The following is an 18,773-nucleotide window of genomic DNA, read 5'->3' on the forward strand; positions in this document are numbered from 1 at the left end:
GCACGAGCTGCCCTCTAATTGTACCTGTATAGTGTATTTTTACCGTGTTTTAAAACAAACGCGATTCTTTTTTTAAATTCTTAAATGCATAATTTTTCAATTATTTTTTCTGTCTATACCTCTTATATTATTTTGTTCAAAAATGAGTGACGCATAGCTCCACAATTCAAACTACTTAGATAATACATTAATTAAATTCCTTAAGTGGTACTGCATTACTCGTATACTTAGTTTAAGATCGTAATTTTTTATTAGTTCGTCGCTGTTTAAGTGGTTTGGTCTGGATCGATAGTTTAAGAATAAATGAAATTTGTATAAGGCAAAATATTTTTTAAATTAGAATGACAATATTCTATGTATAAACATAATTGATCATTATTAATTATTTTTTATAGCCTGTACCCAAAGGGTAAAAGGCTATATTAGTTTTGTGCGAATGTATGTAACACACAGAAGGAGGCGTGGCAGACCTCACAAAGTATATATATTATTGATCAGGATGAAAAAACTAGTCGATATAGCCATGTCCGTCTGTCCGTCCGTCCGTCTGTCTGTATGAGCGCAAGGATCTCAGCTACTACAATAGCTAAGATAATCAAGCTTGAGATTCAGGTTCCCCTAAGCACTAGGCAGATCGAGTTTGTGTTTTTTTTTTCTGATACACCCCCCACTCCCCCGCAACTCGTGCTTTTTTCCATAACTTCCGTAATTCTTGGAATTTTGAACTCAATTTGGTAGTCACATCCAGTTAGTGATTATTTTACTGTCGGGCTTGCTCGACTGTAGCGTTCTGTCTTGTTATTTGATTAACCATAGTAATGCGAGTGATGGGAAATCATCACATAATGTCAAAATGGAAGTTGGTTCCAATACGTTTTATAAATAATAAAGTTTTTGATAGAAACCCCCTTTTGTAATTAATTACTGTGAAAACTCCCTTAACGGACACATCTTTTATCAGGACACTTTTTCTAAAACATTCGATCGGTGTATAAAGTATTTAAGTATCCCCTTAAGCGGACAAAAATTGGCCGACCGTGAGTGTCCGGCCAAGAGAGTTTCCACTGTATACATACTCTTATAACAAAACCGAACCATTTTGAATGCTGACGAATTATAAATCCCATTAAGAAACTGTGTTGAATTCACTTCAGTATGGTTATAGATTATATCGGTCGGTGCAGCCAATAAAAGGCTCGAAACTAGCTTTAATATTAGTGTATTATAGCACGCCATATACTGGTGCTTTCGCCACTAAATGGAGTGCCGTTCATGGTAATTCCTGTTTCACGAACGCCAATGAAAATTTGATGGATTGTCTATAATTTTGGACAGCATTAATTGGTCTAGCTTTGGAGCCTAACGTAACATATTGCTAAACTCTTGCTTCCCTGCAGAACTTCAAGTCTGATCATGAACACCACTAACCAAGGTCATTTCATATTGGCGGCAAAAAGTTGTATGGCGGCTCTTTGTCTGTTTTGCAAACTTTTTCTTTTGAATACGAACCAGTTTTTCTGCCCTTAACAGTTCCAATATACGAGTGGTTGAGCGAGCTTATCACATGTAATGCACCTTAAAGCGTGACTGAAATTTGTGCCATGAAATGTGTATTTTGTCATGCGCGAAAAGTGGACTGAACATTTAAGAGAGTTAAAGGCCTTGACAATACCTGTGAAATAATGTATTTATACGACATCCACTGATGTTGGAAATTCCTCGCAATGCCAATCTTTGAAGATTTACTTCCGAGTCGGTGAAAACACATTTCTGTTCCGGTCTTTATTTGTGGTGCAATTTTTTATCACAGATTGTTAACACACCCACCCCAATTCACCAATATTTAAGGTTACACACTTTTGACGTCAAGCAAGCTTGCGGTTTCATTTGTTTAATTACTAAAGGGTCTTACATCGATATCGAACATTTGTAACAAAGCCAATGTTTCAGCTGAATAGAACTATCTGTTGGAATATGTCTTTCGGTATGTTTATCTAAAATATACAAACATATGTATGAGCATATACTTTATAGGTACGCAGTGACTTTCTTCCGCCTGTTACATACATTTGCAGAATCTAATACACCTCTTTTCAGCTTCGGGGAAAGGCTATAGAAAGAAGCACATATTTTGATATTGTTGAATCACTACAGGCTAAAAATTTCGTATTTCAAAAACACCTCAAAATGTCTAACAATTTTGTCTTTGTTTTTGTTTTGCTTTGATTTCAGTGCATTAACCGCAATTTTCTAAATATTTATAAACAAACATACAAAGTAGTCTAAATACATTAGCTACGCCATATAGGAAAATAGTATAAATATTATCTATAGTCCGCGTGTGTGTGTTTGTGCATTTTAAGGTTAAGTTCAGTCATTCGCCTCGTTTCGATTTATTTGCATGACAAACGAAACATTTCAATATTTAGCCGACGTTGTCGCTGTCGCAGCTTCTACAGTTGTTATTGCTATTATATTTGCATTTTCTAAACGTGCTTTTAGTAACGTTTGCATTTTGTGATTGTGGCCGATTAGCTGTGTGTCAGTAGCAGTCGCTTTCGATTCCCCCGTCGCGTAATTCGTTATTGAAATATGTGTTAAATTTTCATATAAAGAAGAAATATCATTAACCCTTATTTTAAGAATGTGGATTTATTGGATTATAGTCTACACGAGTATATGCATATGAGTTATTTAAAAAATGCGAAAAAGTAATTACTGCGCGCCCAACGTGGGGCTCGAACCCACGACCCTGAGATTAAGAGTCTCATGCTCTACCGACTGAGCTAGCCGGGCTGTATAACTGTACGGATAAGGCGAATGAGTGAAAAAAATTTTTCAACCTCTTCTAATTTGAATTAGTTTTGAAATGGTTTTTGGGAAGAATCAGGATTGATGGGGCCCACATACTTGTAGTACATATACGAGTATGTCTATATTAATCTGCCATTTCGATCTGCAATGTATATATTTATCTGCAATGAGGTAGAATTCAACGTCAATGTTTTACCCAAATCTTTACTCTTAGGTTAATTCTAAGGGAAGAGTCATAAAATTTATCTCAGATTCTGCTGCTGCTGTATTTGAAGTCCGGCTAATAGGGAAATAGAAATACCTTCAAACATTCGAATCGAGCTGCCTTTCAAATATTATAGCTATTGAAAAAGTGTTTTATTTATTTTTAAGTAAAGCCTCTAGGCCACAAGAAATTATATAATCGTAATTAGTTTTAATGAAAATAAGGGTATTCATACTAATTTAGTTCGAATTTATGGAATTTGATAAATACACCCGGTAATGCTTGATGCTGATAGGTTAATTTTAATCAAAGTTATAGCAATAAATGTAATCTTTGCCCAAGGTCTTCCCTAAACTCTGTACTCCCACTTTGAAATACTCTTTACATATGTGTAGAATAATTATAGAAATAGAGCAATTAAGAAATTTCGATGTCAAGTAAAGGGTGTACAACTGCAGCATGTATTAACTGCAATGTCTTTCGCAGACCTTATACTCTATACTACAGAGTCTATACAGTTAAGCCAAAGCAGCAACACCAACAAGAGTTGCGAGCAGCGCTTGGGCAGAGATTACATATGTATGTATATGGCTATAACTTTCTCTCAAATGGACTTATCATGATGATACTATTTGAGTCAAAAATTTCATTCATATAAGGCATCTTGGACTAATTTTTGGTGTCTCTAGCCTCTGTCCGCAGTTGTTATTGTTATTGTCGTTGCTGTTGCGACTTAATTCTGTAATGCTCTTTTGTTCCTTTGTTGATAAAACTGTACATAAACATATGTGTATGTACGTAAATATTTATAATCATTAAATTTAATTAATTTATTAAATTTTCTAAAATTAATTATTATATTTTATAGTGTATTTACAGGGTATTTAGGAGATTGACTCTAGAATTCATTTCTTGTTATATCTGTCTATATCATTAATTTGGATTTGCAGTTTAATCCCTATGCATATAAAAATATAAAAATATGTGAAAACCACCTATTAGTAATGCCGTTGCTTTATCAGTCAAAACCCAAAAAATAAAACAAAAATTAAAGCAAATACATGATATCGACCGCGTAGCGGCTCCTGATTCTTGTTGACGTTTTTAAATCAATTTTTTGCTGTTTTGTTTTACGAACCTACCCCAAGTTATTTAACATTGTCTGCCATCGGAGGCTGCGCACTGACAAGCTCATTGAGCTGTGTACACATTTATGTACATAAGAATGTACGTGTCTGTATGTTTTTATGTATACATACATATGTACAACGTGCCCAACATAATGTTGCTTGCGGCTGCCTCAGCAGAATACGAAGTCGCCGCCAACATAAACAATTTGTCTGGGCAAACAAGCACTGCATTACTTTTTGAAATTCTTTTTTTTTTACCTCCGCAATGGGATGTATATATATACATACTATAAGTATGCTTATACATATGTCCATGTTTGTAAGTCACAACAACGTTATGGCATTGTGGATGTGGAAGTTATGGTGAACAACGAAATCTCCCGCAATTATCTATATACATATAAACTCATACGACTCGACATCAATAACAGTAGTTGATTGTTACGGGTAAAATTGCGCTTGTATCAAAAGCTTACTTTAAGAACTAATTATAGAATCGAAGATCTGAACTTATCGTATCATGAAATTTATTTTCAAAACACTTATTTTAAACGAACAAGACCATCCTAGTTCGCTAAAATCACATGCCTTATTGTTTTGCTTGTAGCGCATGACTGTCTGCCAGCGTGATTATCTTCTCTGCTGGCGCGATTCTGCTTCAGTCTCATTGTGTAGTCTCATTCTATACTCCTCCTCTACATACTATGCAGGCATTTTGTTTTGTTTCCCTTTTTACGTTGCTGCATTTTAATATTTTATAGCAAATTACTGAATGGCGGTTGTCGGGGCTGCCTTGCCTGTGGAACTTCCGACCTCCCTTGTTTCGTCCGACTCCATCCCCTCCGTAAGGACACTTTTCGCCATTACTATTAGGAATCAGGCAAATGCGCCAGACAATACCCACCGGCCAATTGTCACATACACCAAGTACTCCTATGTACTTATATGTATTTATATACACGTATACAAATTAGGTAGGGGCTGTTACCGTTTTTGCGTCTAGACAGGGCCCCTGAAAATAAATGCCACGTGTGCGGTTGAGGCGTTCTACAATGATTCTTTTTCACGTGAGGCAACTGGCCCGGCTAGCTCAGTCGGTAGAGCATGAGACTCTTAATCTCAGGGTCGTGGGTTCGAGCCCCACGTTGGGCGACACAAAATATTTTATTTTTTGTTTTGTACAATTATATAGTAAGACTAGCAGGTATTGCCCGTCTTAACCCGGCTCAATATAATGTTTCCAATTGTATTTATTTTGTGTGTGCATAACCTACCCATATGTTTTCACCTTATAAGTTACCAGTAGGAAGGCATTTAAGGTATTTAAATGAACATTTTCTGTTCTTGACAAAAATTTTTTAACTATTTCGTTAAACGAACATGACCACTATAACTAATATTTTTTAAAACTCGTTTTCCCCCCTAGAATTTTCCAAAAGTCTTTCTTAGTGTGCTCCTACACTATGATGGATACTATGAAAGGATACTTGAGTCCAAATTTCATCCTAATTTTAAATTCAATACGGTCACGCACAATAATATTTTAATATTTTTTAAAACTCGTTTGGAGCTAGAATTTTCCAAAAGTCTTTCTTAGTGTGCTCCTACACTATGATGGATACTATGAAAGGATACTTGAGTCCAAATTTCATCCTAATTTTAAATTCAATACGGTCACGCACAAACTCGGAATATGAAACACAGCACTCGTGTCAATGCCGTGCAGCGATGAGCCACGATCAAAAAGCACTGACAATTCTCATCTCAATTTGCTAGAGTAAAACTTTCGATAGTTGAAGCCACCGATACCATCAAAATATCGAAGTTTGAATGCAATAAGCAGAATATTTAAATAATAAAAACTAATTATTTATTGAGAACAATAAGAACAAATCATACACATACATACCGTTATTCGGTTTCTGCTTTACTATTGCTTACGCAGTCGTTGCATAGCGACGGTAACTGTAAACTTTTGGCGTTTTGCCTTTGCAATTAACAGGCGTAAATGATCAAAACGAAAGAAGATGTGTTGCTTGTTGTATGCATGTGTGAGTGTGTGTATGTGATGTCCCCAACTATTTGATATATGGCAAGTAATTAATCGTTGAATGCCAATTTGTTGATATAGTTATGTTGATTACATTACCCAAATTTGAAATAGATCGGACAAAATTTATAACACAAACTATTCATATCAAAAAGTGAATAAATATTAAAACCCCAATAATAAAATTAAATGCGATATATCGAAAATATCGATACTTGTGTTGATATATAGTAATGCATGTCGAATACAAATACATCGAAAAACATCGTTTGAGAGTTATTGATTATAATACTGTATTCGATACATACATACAAATGTATTTCTATGTGTACGGTAACTGTAAACTTTTAGCACTTTGCGTATGCAATTAACAGCCGTAAATGATCAAAACGAAAGAAGATTTGCGAGCCAATAACTTGAAGTTGTTGTTGTTGTTTTAAAAATTTAGATTTGAAACCATAGAACATGCAACTACACGAACAGCTGCTTGTATGTATGTATGTGTGTGTGTGTGTGTGTGTGTGTATGTATACTTAGTTGTCCCCAAATGTTTGATATTTTGTATTGTTTGTTCTGCCTGCATTTGTAAAATGCATATTTTAAAAATCGTTAAATGCAAAGTTGTAATTTTAGTTACGTAGATTATATTACCCAAATTTGAAATCGATCGGACAAAATTTATAACACAAACTTTTCATTTGAAAAAATGAATAAATATTAAAACCCCAATAATTCAAGCTCCAACACAAATTTCGAGTATGCAGTTTTGTTTGTATTCTTTTATGGATTATAAAAACCAAATTTAAAGTTGATCGATTCAGAAATGCAGAATTTTCAAACAAACTTTGGAGCTACTTTCCCCCCTTTGGAGCTCGAATTTCGAAAAATCTTCTTAGTGCGCATCTACACCATGATAAGATACTTGAGCCCAAATTTCAGTTTCCTGCCCCAGAAAAAATGGTGAAAAACCAAGTATACAGTTTTTCTTGTATTCTTTTTGAGAGTATACAAACTAAGTTTGAAGTTAAATTTGTAGATTAAAATTGTAGATTTTTCATACAAACGTTGGAGCTCGTTTTCCCCCCTTTGGAGCTCGAATTTTCCCTTCTTAGTGCTCACTTTCACTATAAGAGGGATCTTGTGTACAAATTTCAGCTTCCTAGCTCTTACCGTTTGGGCTGTGCGTTGATTGCCAATCAGTCAGTCAGTCAGGACAAACTGTTTTATATATATAGAGATTATATTTTTAATTTTTGTATTTGTATCTACAAATTGAAAGGAAAGGGTATGCGATTGTCTGCTCTTGCTAAGGCATATATCAACCATTGGGCGGCGCCAAAACAACAGGCCCATTAGCTCAGTTGGTTAGAGCGTCGTGCTAATAACGCGAAGGTCGCGGGTTCGATCCCCTCATGGGCCACAATTATCTCTCTTTTTGATAGTTTTAATTTATAAGATCAATAAAAGTTTTACATGTAAGAACATTAACATTAGTACTACAACTACGTCAATATTAAAAGAAACCGTCCCCTAAATTTCAAACAATTAATTATAAAAAGTAAATTTTGGCCCATGAGGGGATCGAACCCGCGACCTTCGCGTTATTAGCACGACGCTCTAACCAACTGAGCTAATGGGCCATATGAATTATCCGAATCACTGCGCCAAACTTCCGGCTATATTGCTTCTGCCTTAAATAATCCTTATCCTATCCACAAACTGATGATATTTTTACCCATCTATAGGCACATTTACCTCTGTTTGCGAAATATTCAAATACATATATTCTTGTTAGACGAGAATGTATTTTATGGAAAACATTTTATCGCATTGGCAGAATATTTTCAATTGAATACTTAGAAGTATGTATTTGTTTTTACATATATCTACATAAACACACCTTCATACATATGTATACAAATTATATAATTATGTATGTACTATATATATTTTTGTGTACTTTTAGGCTTTTTTATTTCAAATTATTCAAACATTTTATTTAAAATGTTATTAAACAAACATACCGAAATGCGAAAAAGTGTTGAGGAGTTTAAATGTAACTTAAAAAGTAAATGCCGTCGCAAGAGCAAAAAAGTGAATAAAAAGCTGCATCAATGAAACTTTTCACACGCCGTGGAACTGAAGCTAATGAAGAAATAAAAGGGAAGAGAGAGAATGCTGAAAAATGCATGCCTCGTAGATACAAAATAAGCGATACGACGTGTAGAGCCGACGCAATAAATATTCTGTAGCGTAGGTTAGGGCACACAGATACACCGCACACACTCACACACACGTACTCGTACACTGACACATCCAGACGGAGCGACACTTCGACACACAGACGGCGGACAGACGGAGAGGCACATGCAACTGCATGGCCGAGTGCACCAGCAGAGCTTCAATAGGCCGCTGCAGGCGGCGGCGTTGGCGTCGACTTGCAATTTTTCAAGAAACGCATTGCATTGCTCGGAATGTGTGGAGAAACGGAGAAGCAGCGCAAAAAGCTGTAAGGCTGTGTAAAAAAAAGATGAAAGCAAAAACGTACATCGAGCGAGTATTGCAGAGGCAGCTCCGGCAGTTGGCCCGATGTCAGGGACATGAAGTTGCAATGAAAATGAAATTGCAAGCGACACAGACCGCGGCATAGACTTGGCCTGGCCCATGGATACAGATACTGATACAAATACAGATACATATACAAATGCAGCTGCTGACAGACAAGCTGACACCCATACATACGTACACGTATTCTATATATACAAATACATATACAAATGTACATATGTGTGCGTTATATTTAGTTGCTTGTGTCTGGTTCTACAGCATTCTATGAGCAGTTTTAGATGTGTATCTGCAAGATACATTTCAGGCAGCCAGCCAGACTGTAGCACCATTTGCTTTGCGCTATTTTCGCTTTCAATGGCTGCGCGTAAGTTGCAACTACAACAAGGCTTACTTGAGGCTTGATCTTCACTAAAACACAACTGTAGAAAATAGAACGATCCTACAGATTTGTAATTAGTATTTTAATTCGAGAATCTCTTTATATATGTAGGTATCTCGAAGAGTTCTTTTAAAATCAAAACATAACCATTTTTAAAATCCCATTAGGCGTCGTTATGTACCTATGTATGTATGATAAGTATTTAATGTTTCAATTAGACTCAAATCGATTTCGTTTTGTTGGTTAATGGATGTTTCTTCCAAATTATCAACCAAAGACATTATTTTCGGTTTAATTTAAATTTATTAGCTAATTACTTTACGTTGTTTCGCAATGATGATATATGATATGCTACTCCGATTTAAATGAAACTGCAAAAATAGCGAATTATAATTAATTTAAAAGTAGTAAGTAAAAGAACAAGTTTTTAGAGCAAATACCTATGCTTTCATCGGTTACTTATAAATCAGGTATATGATACAAAAAAAGGCAACTATGAAGCTAAGGTTCGTTATAAGCAAGATCTGCGACGTATAAAGATAAATGATAAGTGTTCCTAACTGCTACGATCAAACTGTCTTATGGTTCCATACGGACGCACAGACGAACGGGTTAGTAAGTCGAAGTACCTACTAGAGAATATGTCGGACGGAATATGTCATATTATTGAAGACCTATTTATTTATTCTTTCGTTTAACTTTGGATCTTACGAGCTTTCATACAAATACGAAATTAGTCAAAACAATGATATAATGGAAATACACACTAGGCGTAAATCTGGAGACTCTGGAGTACTTTGTATTTTTTTTACTAATTTTTGCATTTGTAGTCATTGCATTTGTAAGTAAATAATAATAAATACATCATTTTTTTGATTAAATTTGTTTAGAAATATTTAATATATAACTACATAAGTGGAGACATTTATTTGTTTCAAAAACATTCTGCGGACAGAGATTGGGAAGAGATTACAATTTATTTATTTATTTGCTAATGGCTATAACTTTCTTCAGAAGTGACCGATTATGACGCAAAAACAAAACTCGCGCTCGTCTTTTCCCGGGCTTAGGAGAATCTGGATACCAAGTTTGGTTAGTCTAGCTCTTATATTTTCTGAGATTCTTTCGTCCATACAGATGGACGGAAGAATGGAATGACATGGCTATATCGACTCGGCAATCGTCCTGATAAAGTCTGTCCGTCCGTATGAACGCAAGAATTTCAGAACCTCCCAAGTCTGAGAAAGTACGAGTTTCAGTTATTTTTCCATAGTTCTTGAAATTTCAAACTCAATTTGATAGTTACATAAAATTTATAACTATGTGTCTTTATGTTAGGTTTCAACAAGATTAGGTTTCAACATGATACTTCATTTATGAAGAAAGTTATAGTCATAAATGTAATCTTAGGCAAAGTCCTGCCTGCAGCTGAAAAAATAAACAATATTGGATATCAAGTTTAGTAATTCTCGCTCTTGTACCTTCTGAGATCCTTTCGTTCATAGAGACGGACAGATCAACTCGTTATCGTGATCAAGAACACATTCTTTGGCAGGGACAGATGTACATATGTATAAAAACTATTTCAATAGCATTCATAAGTATATATAAGTTTCTTTGTGTGTGAGTATGGGTGGAGTACAGAGTTGAGCCAAAATACTATAAGAATAGCAGGAGATGCGGACAGAACTTGGGCAGAGATCACACATAGCTCTAACTTTTTTGTATTTATTGTAATTGTACAGGGCATAAAAATCTTAGACAAAACAGTGGTTGAAAAAATTGGTTGGAACAAGCAGTGATTACAACAGTTCTACGGTGTTCTGGGTGTTCTGGGTGTTTGGCCCATCATATACATATGTATATATGTACAAGGGCGTAGGCAGCTTTTACCAAAGGGGGGGGGGGGGGGGGGGGGATGCACGATGCTTTTAAAAAAAAACCTTATGCATATGATCAATGAAAAAACTTCAACAAATCCAACTCGGATCCATTCCCCCCCTTGCCCCGTCCTGCCTACGCCCTTGTGTATGTACCAACAAAATCGAGCCTCGTTCTGTTACAATGAATTCTAATTGTAATGGTATATCCTTTTACTATATATATAGCCTATACAACTAGCATGTTTTGAAGGATGTGGTACTACAGCAAGCTATGATAAGAACTGCCATCTGAAACAAACACAGGTCTATGTACTTGTATATGTATTAGAGTGGGGGTGACAAAATGACAAAATGTTTTAAATTTTGAAAGCCATATTTTTGGGTTTTCCAATATACTATATGTATGTGGATGAATAGAATGTTCCGTCTCAGGGGATACTAATAAGTTCAATTTTTCCTTATACAGATGTGTTTGGTATTGGACTTAAGTTTAGTTATTTGGAATCCTGAATTCCACAAAAAATAACACAAGTCCTCAGTTCTACATTTGCTTGCGTCACCTATGAATGGTGCTACAATGTATATACATACTTGTATGTACTTATTTATGAAGAGATTTGAAATCGGCCAAAATATTGAATCTTACTTTTAGGGATATTTCTGTACTCTAAGTACAATTGTGTTTGCATGTAAGTATGTATGTACACACTTCATCACTGTTTATCAAATTTCGGACGGTATGTATTTTCCCTCCCCTTTAGTTGTAACTCTAACTAAAAATATGTATCCGAATTCTTAAATACCGACATCTTCTACACAATACTTGTATACTCGTATGTGTACTATGTACATATGTATGTATGTATGGTATGTAGATGATGTACGTACACGTAAGTACCTATTGCTGCACGGATTATGCATACAAATGTACGTACATACATACTTATATAAATGCACATACATACGTACATAAGTATTTGTTTATGGTAGATACATTGTGGGTATGCATAGCTACATGTGTAAGTAGTTTGTGGGGCCGGCACGTTTAGCAAAAGGGAAGTCAACAATTTTACCAGACTATTTTTATGTGCCACAGCGTTTTATTGTTAAGTGCGCCGACGTTGACGGCTGCAGCCGTGACAGAGACGGAGGCAGAGGCAGCGCAGCAAACTCAATAACAGCAACAACTTGCTAAACGAGTTAACAGTGGCGGCGTCTGTCGGTTGGCGCTGGCGCTGCCTGTGGAGGCCTACAAACACATATACACGCCGAACGCCACAATAGGCCGCAGAAATGATACAGAGAGGGAGACAGAGAGCGAGAGAGCGGCGTACACACATGCACAAAACTATATGTACATGTATGTACATACATATGTAAATGGAGAAACGACAGCTAAACAAACAACAACAATGACGACGAAGACGACGGCGACGTCCAATCTTTGCGTTCTTTTGCTTTTGTGCTTTGCGCGTTCTTTTCGGTTTTGGGGCTGACTGACTGCAGAAACAGACGATGAAAACAAAAAGTATGTGAAAAACAGAATAGGCAAGTAGTAGAAAACGCAAAAGCACAACCAAAACCAATAAGCAAAGGGCACACAAACAGACTGAATTTTTTAAGAGTGTGTGTGTGTTTTGGTTTTTTACAATTGGGAGGGGGGTACTTTTCAAATTGCATTTAGCTGATGCACTTACCGACACTGCTGATTTAGTTGCGTTCTGCAACGAAGTGTATATGTATGTTGTATATTGTTTAGCCCAAATGGTTTTTTATTAATTGTTATTACACACACAGACGAGAAAACACGCACAAGTAGCACTTCTTCTTTTTTGTTATAAACAATTAAGTATTTTTTTGTTGTTTGCTCTTCTAGGAGAGACTTTTATTATTTTTCGTTTTTCTTTGCGTTTGCTTTTGCCGCGTCGCTATGCCGCAAACGTAATAACTTGGGAACGAACGCGTTGTTGTCGTCGTGCACGCTTCGAGCGCCAAAGAGAGACTGAATTGTTGACGTTGACGCTGGCGTTTGGGGCAGAGCGTTGCTGGGTCTATAGGGTTGCTGCAGCGTTGCAAATATGAAGGCTTGTAAAGAATTTTGATATTTTTGGAATGATAGGATAATAAAGAAATGTAAGCAGCCCAAAATATGCCATATTTATAAGCTAACTTTTCATGCTATTTTTGTTGTTGTTTGTAATAAAAATATAGATAGTTTTTGTTTAGAAACTACACATAGAAATAAAGCTGTTTCGCTTCCGCGCTCTGTTACCACCGTCGATAGCGCAGTTGACAATGCCAACTGCTTGCTATTAAGTTTTGGTGTTTCGGCACCGTGAAATCAACCGGTCCTGTGGCGCAATGGATAACGCGTCTGACTACGGATCAGAAGATTCCAGGTTCGACTCCTGGCAGGATCGCATTTCTCATTTTTTTATTTTCAATACTTAGGGATTCATAAAATAGTTATTTTTGAATACATATGTATGTTCTCCGTGCATCTTTCACCCAGAAAAGAACGTGACGTGAGTGCATTATCGACAAACATGCGCGTGTTACCAATTGCTCCTCTAGGTTTTCGAACGGGAACTCTCAACGACAAAGTGCAGCAGAAATTGAAGTAACAGCAGCAGCAACAGCAACAATGGTGGCAAAGAAAATCAAGTGGCATCATCATCCGTTCAGTGCGAGTGGATTATGGTGGCGTTGTTATGCTAAAAAGCAAAAAGTTCTAACTATGCAGTTCGGTGACAATGCACAGTAGTGCGCCTTTTGCAATTTCACTCCAAGGACATTTAAGGTGAATTCAAACGATTTCATTTAAATGTGCTGTGTGCTTGAGTGTGTGCGATTTTCCCAACTGTGATTTGCATAACAGCAGTTGTTAGCGTTAAAATTCAAACTTTTCACTCACAATTCGCTCTAATCATATGCATATCCATTCCGTAAAGACATATGTCTGTATATATAAGTCTACCTAAAGAAATTATAAAGTACAAGTAAATGGGACAGATAGGTTTACAGTCAGGATTCGGTCGGCCATTTGAAATATTTATCGCCTTTATCAAGCCATCTGCAATAATTGTGACTCAGATTTGAAATATTTTGAAACCGTTTCTTATAAGCCACTAACTATTAAGACTTTCATTAATTATTTCAAAATATGCAACATATAATTATACTTGCTTTGTTTTTCATGATAGACTTTAAATTCGACTTTCTTAATCGATTCAAAATAATTAAGGCTCAAATGCATTTTGCGAAATTTGAAAAGGTGACTGAAAATGAAATAGACAGGAGAGTCATGAGTGCCCGATTATTCGAAGAACCCATTTAAAAATGAACTATTTTTTAAAATAAGACTTATACGGTGGGGGGGACTTCTGCGAATTAGCTATGTCGGTCTGCCATCCGTCCGTCCATATGAACACCTAGATCTGAGAGACTATAAGAGTTAGAGACTCTAAATTGTGACACTATTAGTGATTCTGGTAATTATTGGAATTTTTATTTAATTAATTTTGATTAGTGCTAGTAAAGCTCGACTCTAACATTCTATTATTGTTTAATTATTTTTCATTGTTCATCAATGGTCACCTTTTGCGACCCCGGAGTGATAGAAAACTATGAAAATACATACCACGAAACACGACAAGAATATTGATAATATTTATATTTTACCAAATAAACAAAAATTGGAACCCTCTTGAAAATCTATCGTTTCTTTGACAGCTTTGTGGTATTGTGATATGATTTTGTCAGTGATTGGCATAAAAACAAATAATAAAATAATAATTCTTTGCCCGTACTGATCTTTTCCAGTACGGAAATATCTTTAAAAGCTCAAATTTTTATAAATTTATATTTATTTTAAAAAACTTGTTTCCACATTGGTGGCTGGAGTCGTAAGAATAAAATTTCAACAAGAGAGAACGCTACACTCGAGCAAGCCCGACAGTGTAATTCCCTGTACCCAGGTAAACTTCCGTCACTGAGTTATATGCGCCCATAGCAGCAGCAAAAAGAGGAAGAAGAAGAGCGAAGTTGTTGCTGCAGTTTGTGGGGGTTGTACTGGCGAGAATTTGTTTCGCTAATAACTTTTCTTAGAATTGACAGAATTAAATAAAATTTTAAACAAAAGTAGATAATTATTTATAAATTATGTGTGCAAAGTTTGGTTTAGGTAGCATTTGAAATGTGGACGCTATTGACGAAATTCTGCAACCGGGGAAGGGGGGGAAAATTAAAAAAAAATAAATAAACTCGTCCTTACTCGGACCTAGGAGAATCTAGAAGCCAACTTTGGTTATTCTAGCTTTTATAGTTTCTGAGATCCTCGCGTTCATCCAGACGGACGGACAGACGGACGGACATGTCTAGATCGATTTCTCTCGTCATGCTGATCAAGAATATATATGCTTTATGGGGTCGGAGATGCTTCCTTCTGTATGTTATATACTTTGCACAAACCTAATATACCCTTTTTACCCTACGGATACAGGGTATAAAAATCTAAGTAGAGACGGACAGGAGACCGATCTCTTGGGTACCGGTCATACTCACATATCAGTTATGTGAATTGCCAATCAGTAATAACCCTGACGAACCTTATTGAGATAGGTCAGGACGCAGCTAGTGAACGTGATAAGCGAGTTAGGCGCTAAACAAAACGAAATTGGCTCTTGCCGCTTTTTAAATAGACTACTACGAATGACGCTGTAGAATTTGTGTCAACTCATTCGAACAAAGCAAAATTACAGGTTTGTTGTGCGAAAGCAAAACATACACATTAGAACGGTGTTCGGTGTTATCAACACCGATTAAAAGGCCCGTGAGAGGCCAAGTGAGGGTATAAAGGCAATTCGATGCTATCAAAATCTTTACAGTTCTCACAAATATGTCGACGGATTTGTTTCTTTTGATCGCTACGGCGGCCGTTGCGTTTTATATTTGGCAACGTCGAAAGTACAGTTATTGGCAGAAGCTGGGCATCAAATATATAACGCCATCACCCTTCTTTGGAAATGTGCGGGAATTGCTTACCGGCAAGGTGTCGTTTTTCCACCAGATCTACAAACTGCACACCTCGCCCGGCTACGAGCAAGAGCCTCTTGTGGGTGTATATTTAATGCAGCGACCCGGTCTGCTCATTCGCGATCTGGACTTGATTAAGCGGATAATGATAAAGGAGTTCAGCTGTTTCTCAAATCGGGTGCTGCAAGCAGATCCTCACCATGACCCATTGGGGTACAATAATTTGTTCTTTATACGCAACCCGGAGTGGAAGGAGCTGCGTACGAAGCTTTCTCCCGTGTTCAGCAGTGGCAAGATAAAGCAAATGTATCCGCTGATGGTGGCAGTAAGTACCTATTCCAACATTCCGATGAATATAGCTGACCAAGAAACCCCTTGCAGATTGGCCAAGATTTGGAGAAAAGCTTAACCAAAGTTCCAGTTAATTCGGTCGTAAAGATCAAAGACTTGTGTGCCCGTTTCACCACCGACCTCATTGGTACCATTGCCTTTGGGGTCAGAGCCAACGCATTGAGTGAGCTGAAGAGCGAGTTCTTTGAGTCCAGCAAGGCAATTTTTGATATAAACTGGCGACGGGGCGTGGACGTTACGATCATCTTTTTGCTGCCCTCGCTGGTGTCGTTAGCTCGCGTCAAGGTCTTCTCGAAGCAAACCTCGAATTTCATAAAGCGAAGCATCAACCATGTTCTGGAAGAGCGTGAGAGGTCTGGGGAGCAACGCAATGATCTCATTGATACCTTGCTAAGAATGAAACGTGAGGCGAACCTGGAACCGGAAAAGGGAAAAACTGGGGATGTCTTAAATGACTTCTTGGTGGCTCAGGCAGCCATCTTCCAAACGGCCGGCTTCGAGACCTCCTCGTCGACCATGACTCTGACGTTACACGAGTTGGCATTGAATCTGAATATACAAGATAGGCTGCGAGAGGAAATTCTGGAATACTTTGGCGAGGAGCAGTCCATCAGTTATGAACGCATCCAAGAGATGCCCTTTTTGACGCAGGTGGTCAACGAAACACTCCGCAAATATCCCATAGTCGGCTATGCCGAGCGTCAGTGTACACAACCAACAGAGGGAAAACGCTTCTCCCTGGCCCCGCACTACGACCTGGAGCTTCCCAACGGCACCCCCATCTACGTGTCGACGCTAGGCATACACAGAGATGAACAGGTACGTTTTGCCTGGCCCCTAAGTGTATAATTTTCTCACACGCTGCCCCCCATACAGTATTGGCCCGAACCGGATAAGTATGATCCCGACCGCTGGGCCTCTGAGAGTCGTAAGAACTTGAACATGGATGCTTACATGCCGTTCGGCATCGGACCCCATAATTGCATTGGCATGCGCTTGGGATTGTTGCAAACGAAGCTGGGTCTGGTGCACCTATTGCGCAATCATCGCGTGATCCAATGCGAGAAGACAATCGAGAACATAGAATTTGCACCGCTCAGTGGAGTGATGACACCCAAAAGTGATGTTCTACTGAGATTGGAACGTTGCACAAATTAGGGCACATGCGTTATTTTCTATGTTCCACAGTAAAAGAATTACATATATGTGAGACAAACTATTCTTTGGTTTTAAAACGTTTTAAATAAAAATGTGATTATACATACATTCCTTAAATACGTGGTGTGTTCAAAAAGTAAGGTGACTTTTCAATTTTCGCAAGTAACTTACACTCGATTATAAATTTGCTGTTGTGTTGGCAGGCATGTCCCGAACTTATGTTCAAAGTTTCAAGTACATAGCATACTTGGTTTGTTTTTGACATTGAAAAAGGTGAGATGTATTTTGGTGCGCTCTTCGATTATCTACTTGTTCGGTCTTGGCTGTCTTGGGTGCTTCCATCTTCACGATGGGGCTTTGGCTTAGACGTTTCGGAACTATGTAACTTCGCTGACATACCCCTCAGCCGACTGATATGCCAACATCCTCACCAACTTCTCTTATGCTTATTCGATGATGTGTTGGGGCGACCAGGGAGAAATTCGTATTCGGCACCTGGCATTCGGCATTCATGGAAGAGTTTGTACCACTTCTAAAATTTTGTTTTTATTAAGAGCAGACTCACCAACTTAACGTGTTAAGTGTTGTAGACCACTTGATTCCATTTTTCACACAAAATTTGATGCAAATGCTTTGCCCAATTTTTTATTATAATGCATCAAAGAGCGCCCCAAAATACCTCTAACCTCTTTACTATATCTGTCAAAAACAAATTCGTGTTACGTATTGTGGAATTAGACTGTGCAAAATGCCTCGTGGAACTAGCCTTTCGGAGTATGAGCAAGGATTAATCATTGAAATGCATGGAAGCGGTTCCCATGTGTTAAATGTTAAAATTCCTAAATTCCTCAAAAATCCAAAAATCCACGCAGCGGACGTAAAACTGGTATTGACACCCGATGCAAACGTCCATCGACTTGCAGCTGTGGATTCAATGAGCAGTGGACCGATTAAAACTCAATTGGGGCTCAATGAAACAAGGAGTAGATTCATTCAAATAATCCGTGAAAAGCCAAATCTTACACATTCTACCATGGTACCTAAACCCAAGCTTTTACCTCGCCATATGAAGGCACGTATCGGCTTGCACACAGATACCAATCCTGGCAGGAGGAATTCTTATAAAGGAAGGAGCCCAATGTGTTTTGAATCGACAAGAATGAATGACAAAATGTATGTATAGCTATTGGACGACGAGTTG

The 18,773-nt window shown here is 37.4% G+C and overlaps 1 protein-coding gene and 5 non-coding genes across 6 annotated transcripts; 4 read left to right on the forward strand and 2 right to left on the reverse strand.

Moving 5' to 3' along the window:
• Positions 1 to 2,723: 2,723 nt before the first annotated feature.
• Trnak-cuu lies at positions 2,724 to 2,796 on the reverse strand. Its single transcript has one exon. It is a non-coding gene; the product is annotated as a tRNA-Lys (tRNA).
• Positions 2,797 to 5,228: 2,432 nt separating this feature from the next.
• Trnak-cuu lies at positions 5,229 to 5,301 on the forward strand. Its single transcript has one exon. It is a non-coding gene; the product is annotated as a tRNA-Lys (tRNA).
• Positions 5,302 to 7,545: 2,244 nt separating this feature from the next.
• Positions 7,546 to 7,619, forward strand: Trnai-aau. Its single transcript has one exon. It is a non-coding gene; the product is annotated as a tRNA-Ile (tRNA).
• Positions 7,620 to 7,765: 146 nt separating this feature from the next.
• Positions 7,766 to 7,839, reverse strand: Trnai-aau. The gene has a single exon. It is a non-coding gene; the product is annotated as a tRNA-Ile (tRNA).
• Positions 7,840 to 13,376: 5,537 nt separating this feature from the next.
• Positions 13,377 to 13,449, forward strand: Trnar-acg. The gene has a single exon. It is a non-coding gene; the product is annotated as a tRNA-Arg (tRNA).
• A 2,468-nt stretch (positions 13,450 to 15,917) lies between these two features.
• On the forward strand, positions 15,918 to 17,691 carry LOC115624544 (probable cytochrome P450 6w1). The gene is made up of 3 exons (XM_030519270.1): positions 15,918 to 16,388; positions 16,445 to 17,233; positions 17,291 to 17,691. Exons 1-3 carry the CDS (start codon positions 15,927 to 15,929, stop codon positions 17,570 to 17,572), a joined length of 1,533 nt encoding a protein of 510 aa, XP_030375130.1. The 5' UTR covers positions 15,918 to 15,926; the 3' UTR covers positions 17,573 to 17,691.
• The last annotated feature ends 1,082 nt before the right edge of the window (positions 17,692 to 18,773 follow it).

Source organism: Scaptodrosophila lebanonensis, unplaced genomic scaffold, assembly GCF_003285725.1.
Source record: "Scaptodrosophila lebanonensis strain 11010-0011.00,11010-0021.00 unplaced genomic scaffold, SlebRS2 tig00000061-arrow-pilon, whole genome shotgun sequence".
Classification (NCBI taxonomy): Eukaryota; Metazoa; Arthropoda; class Insecta; order Diptera; family Drosophilidae; genus Scaptodrosophila; species Scaptodrosophila lebanonensis.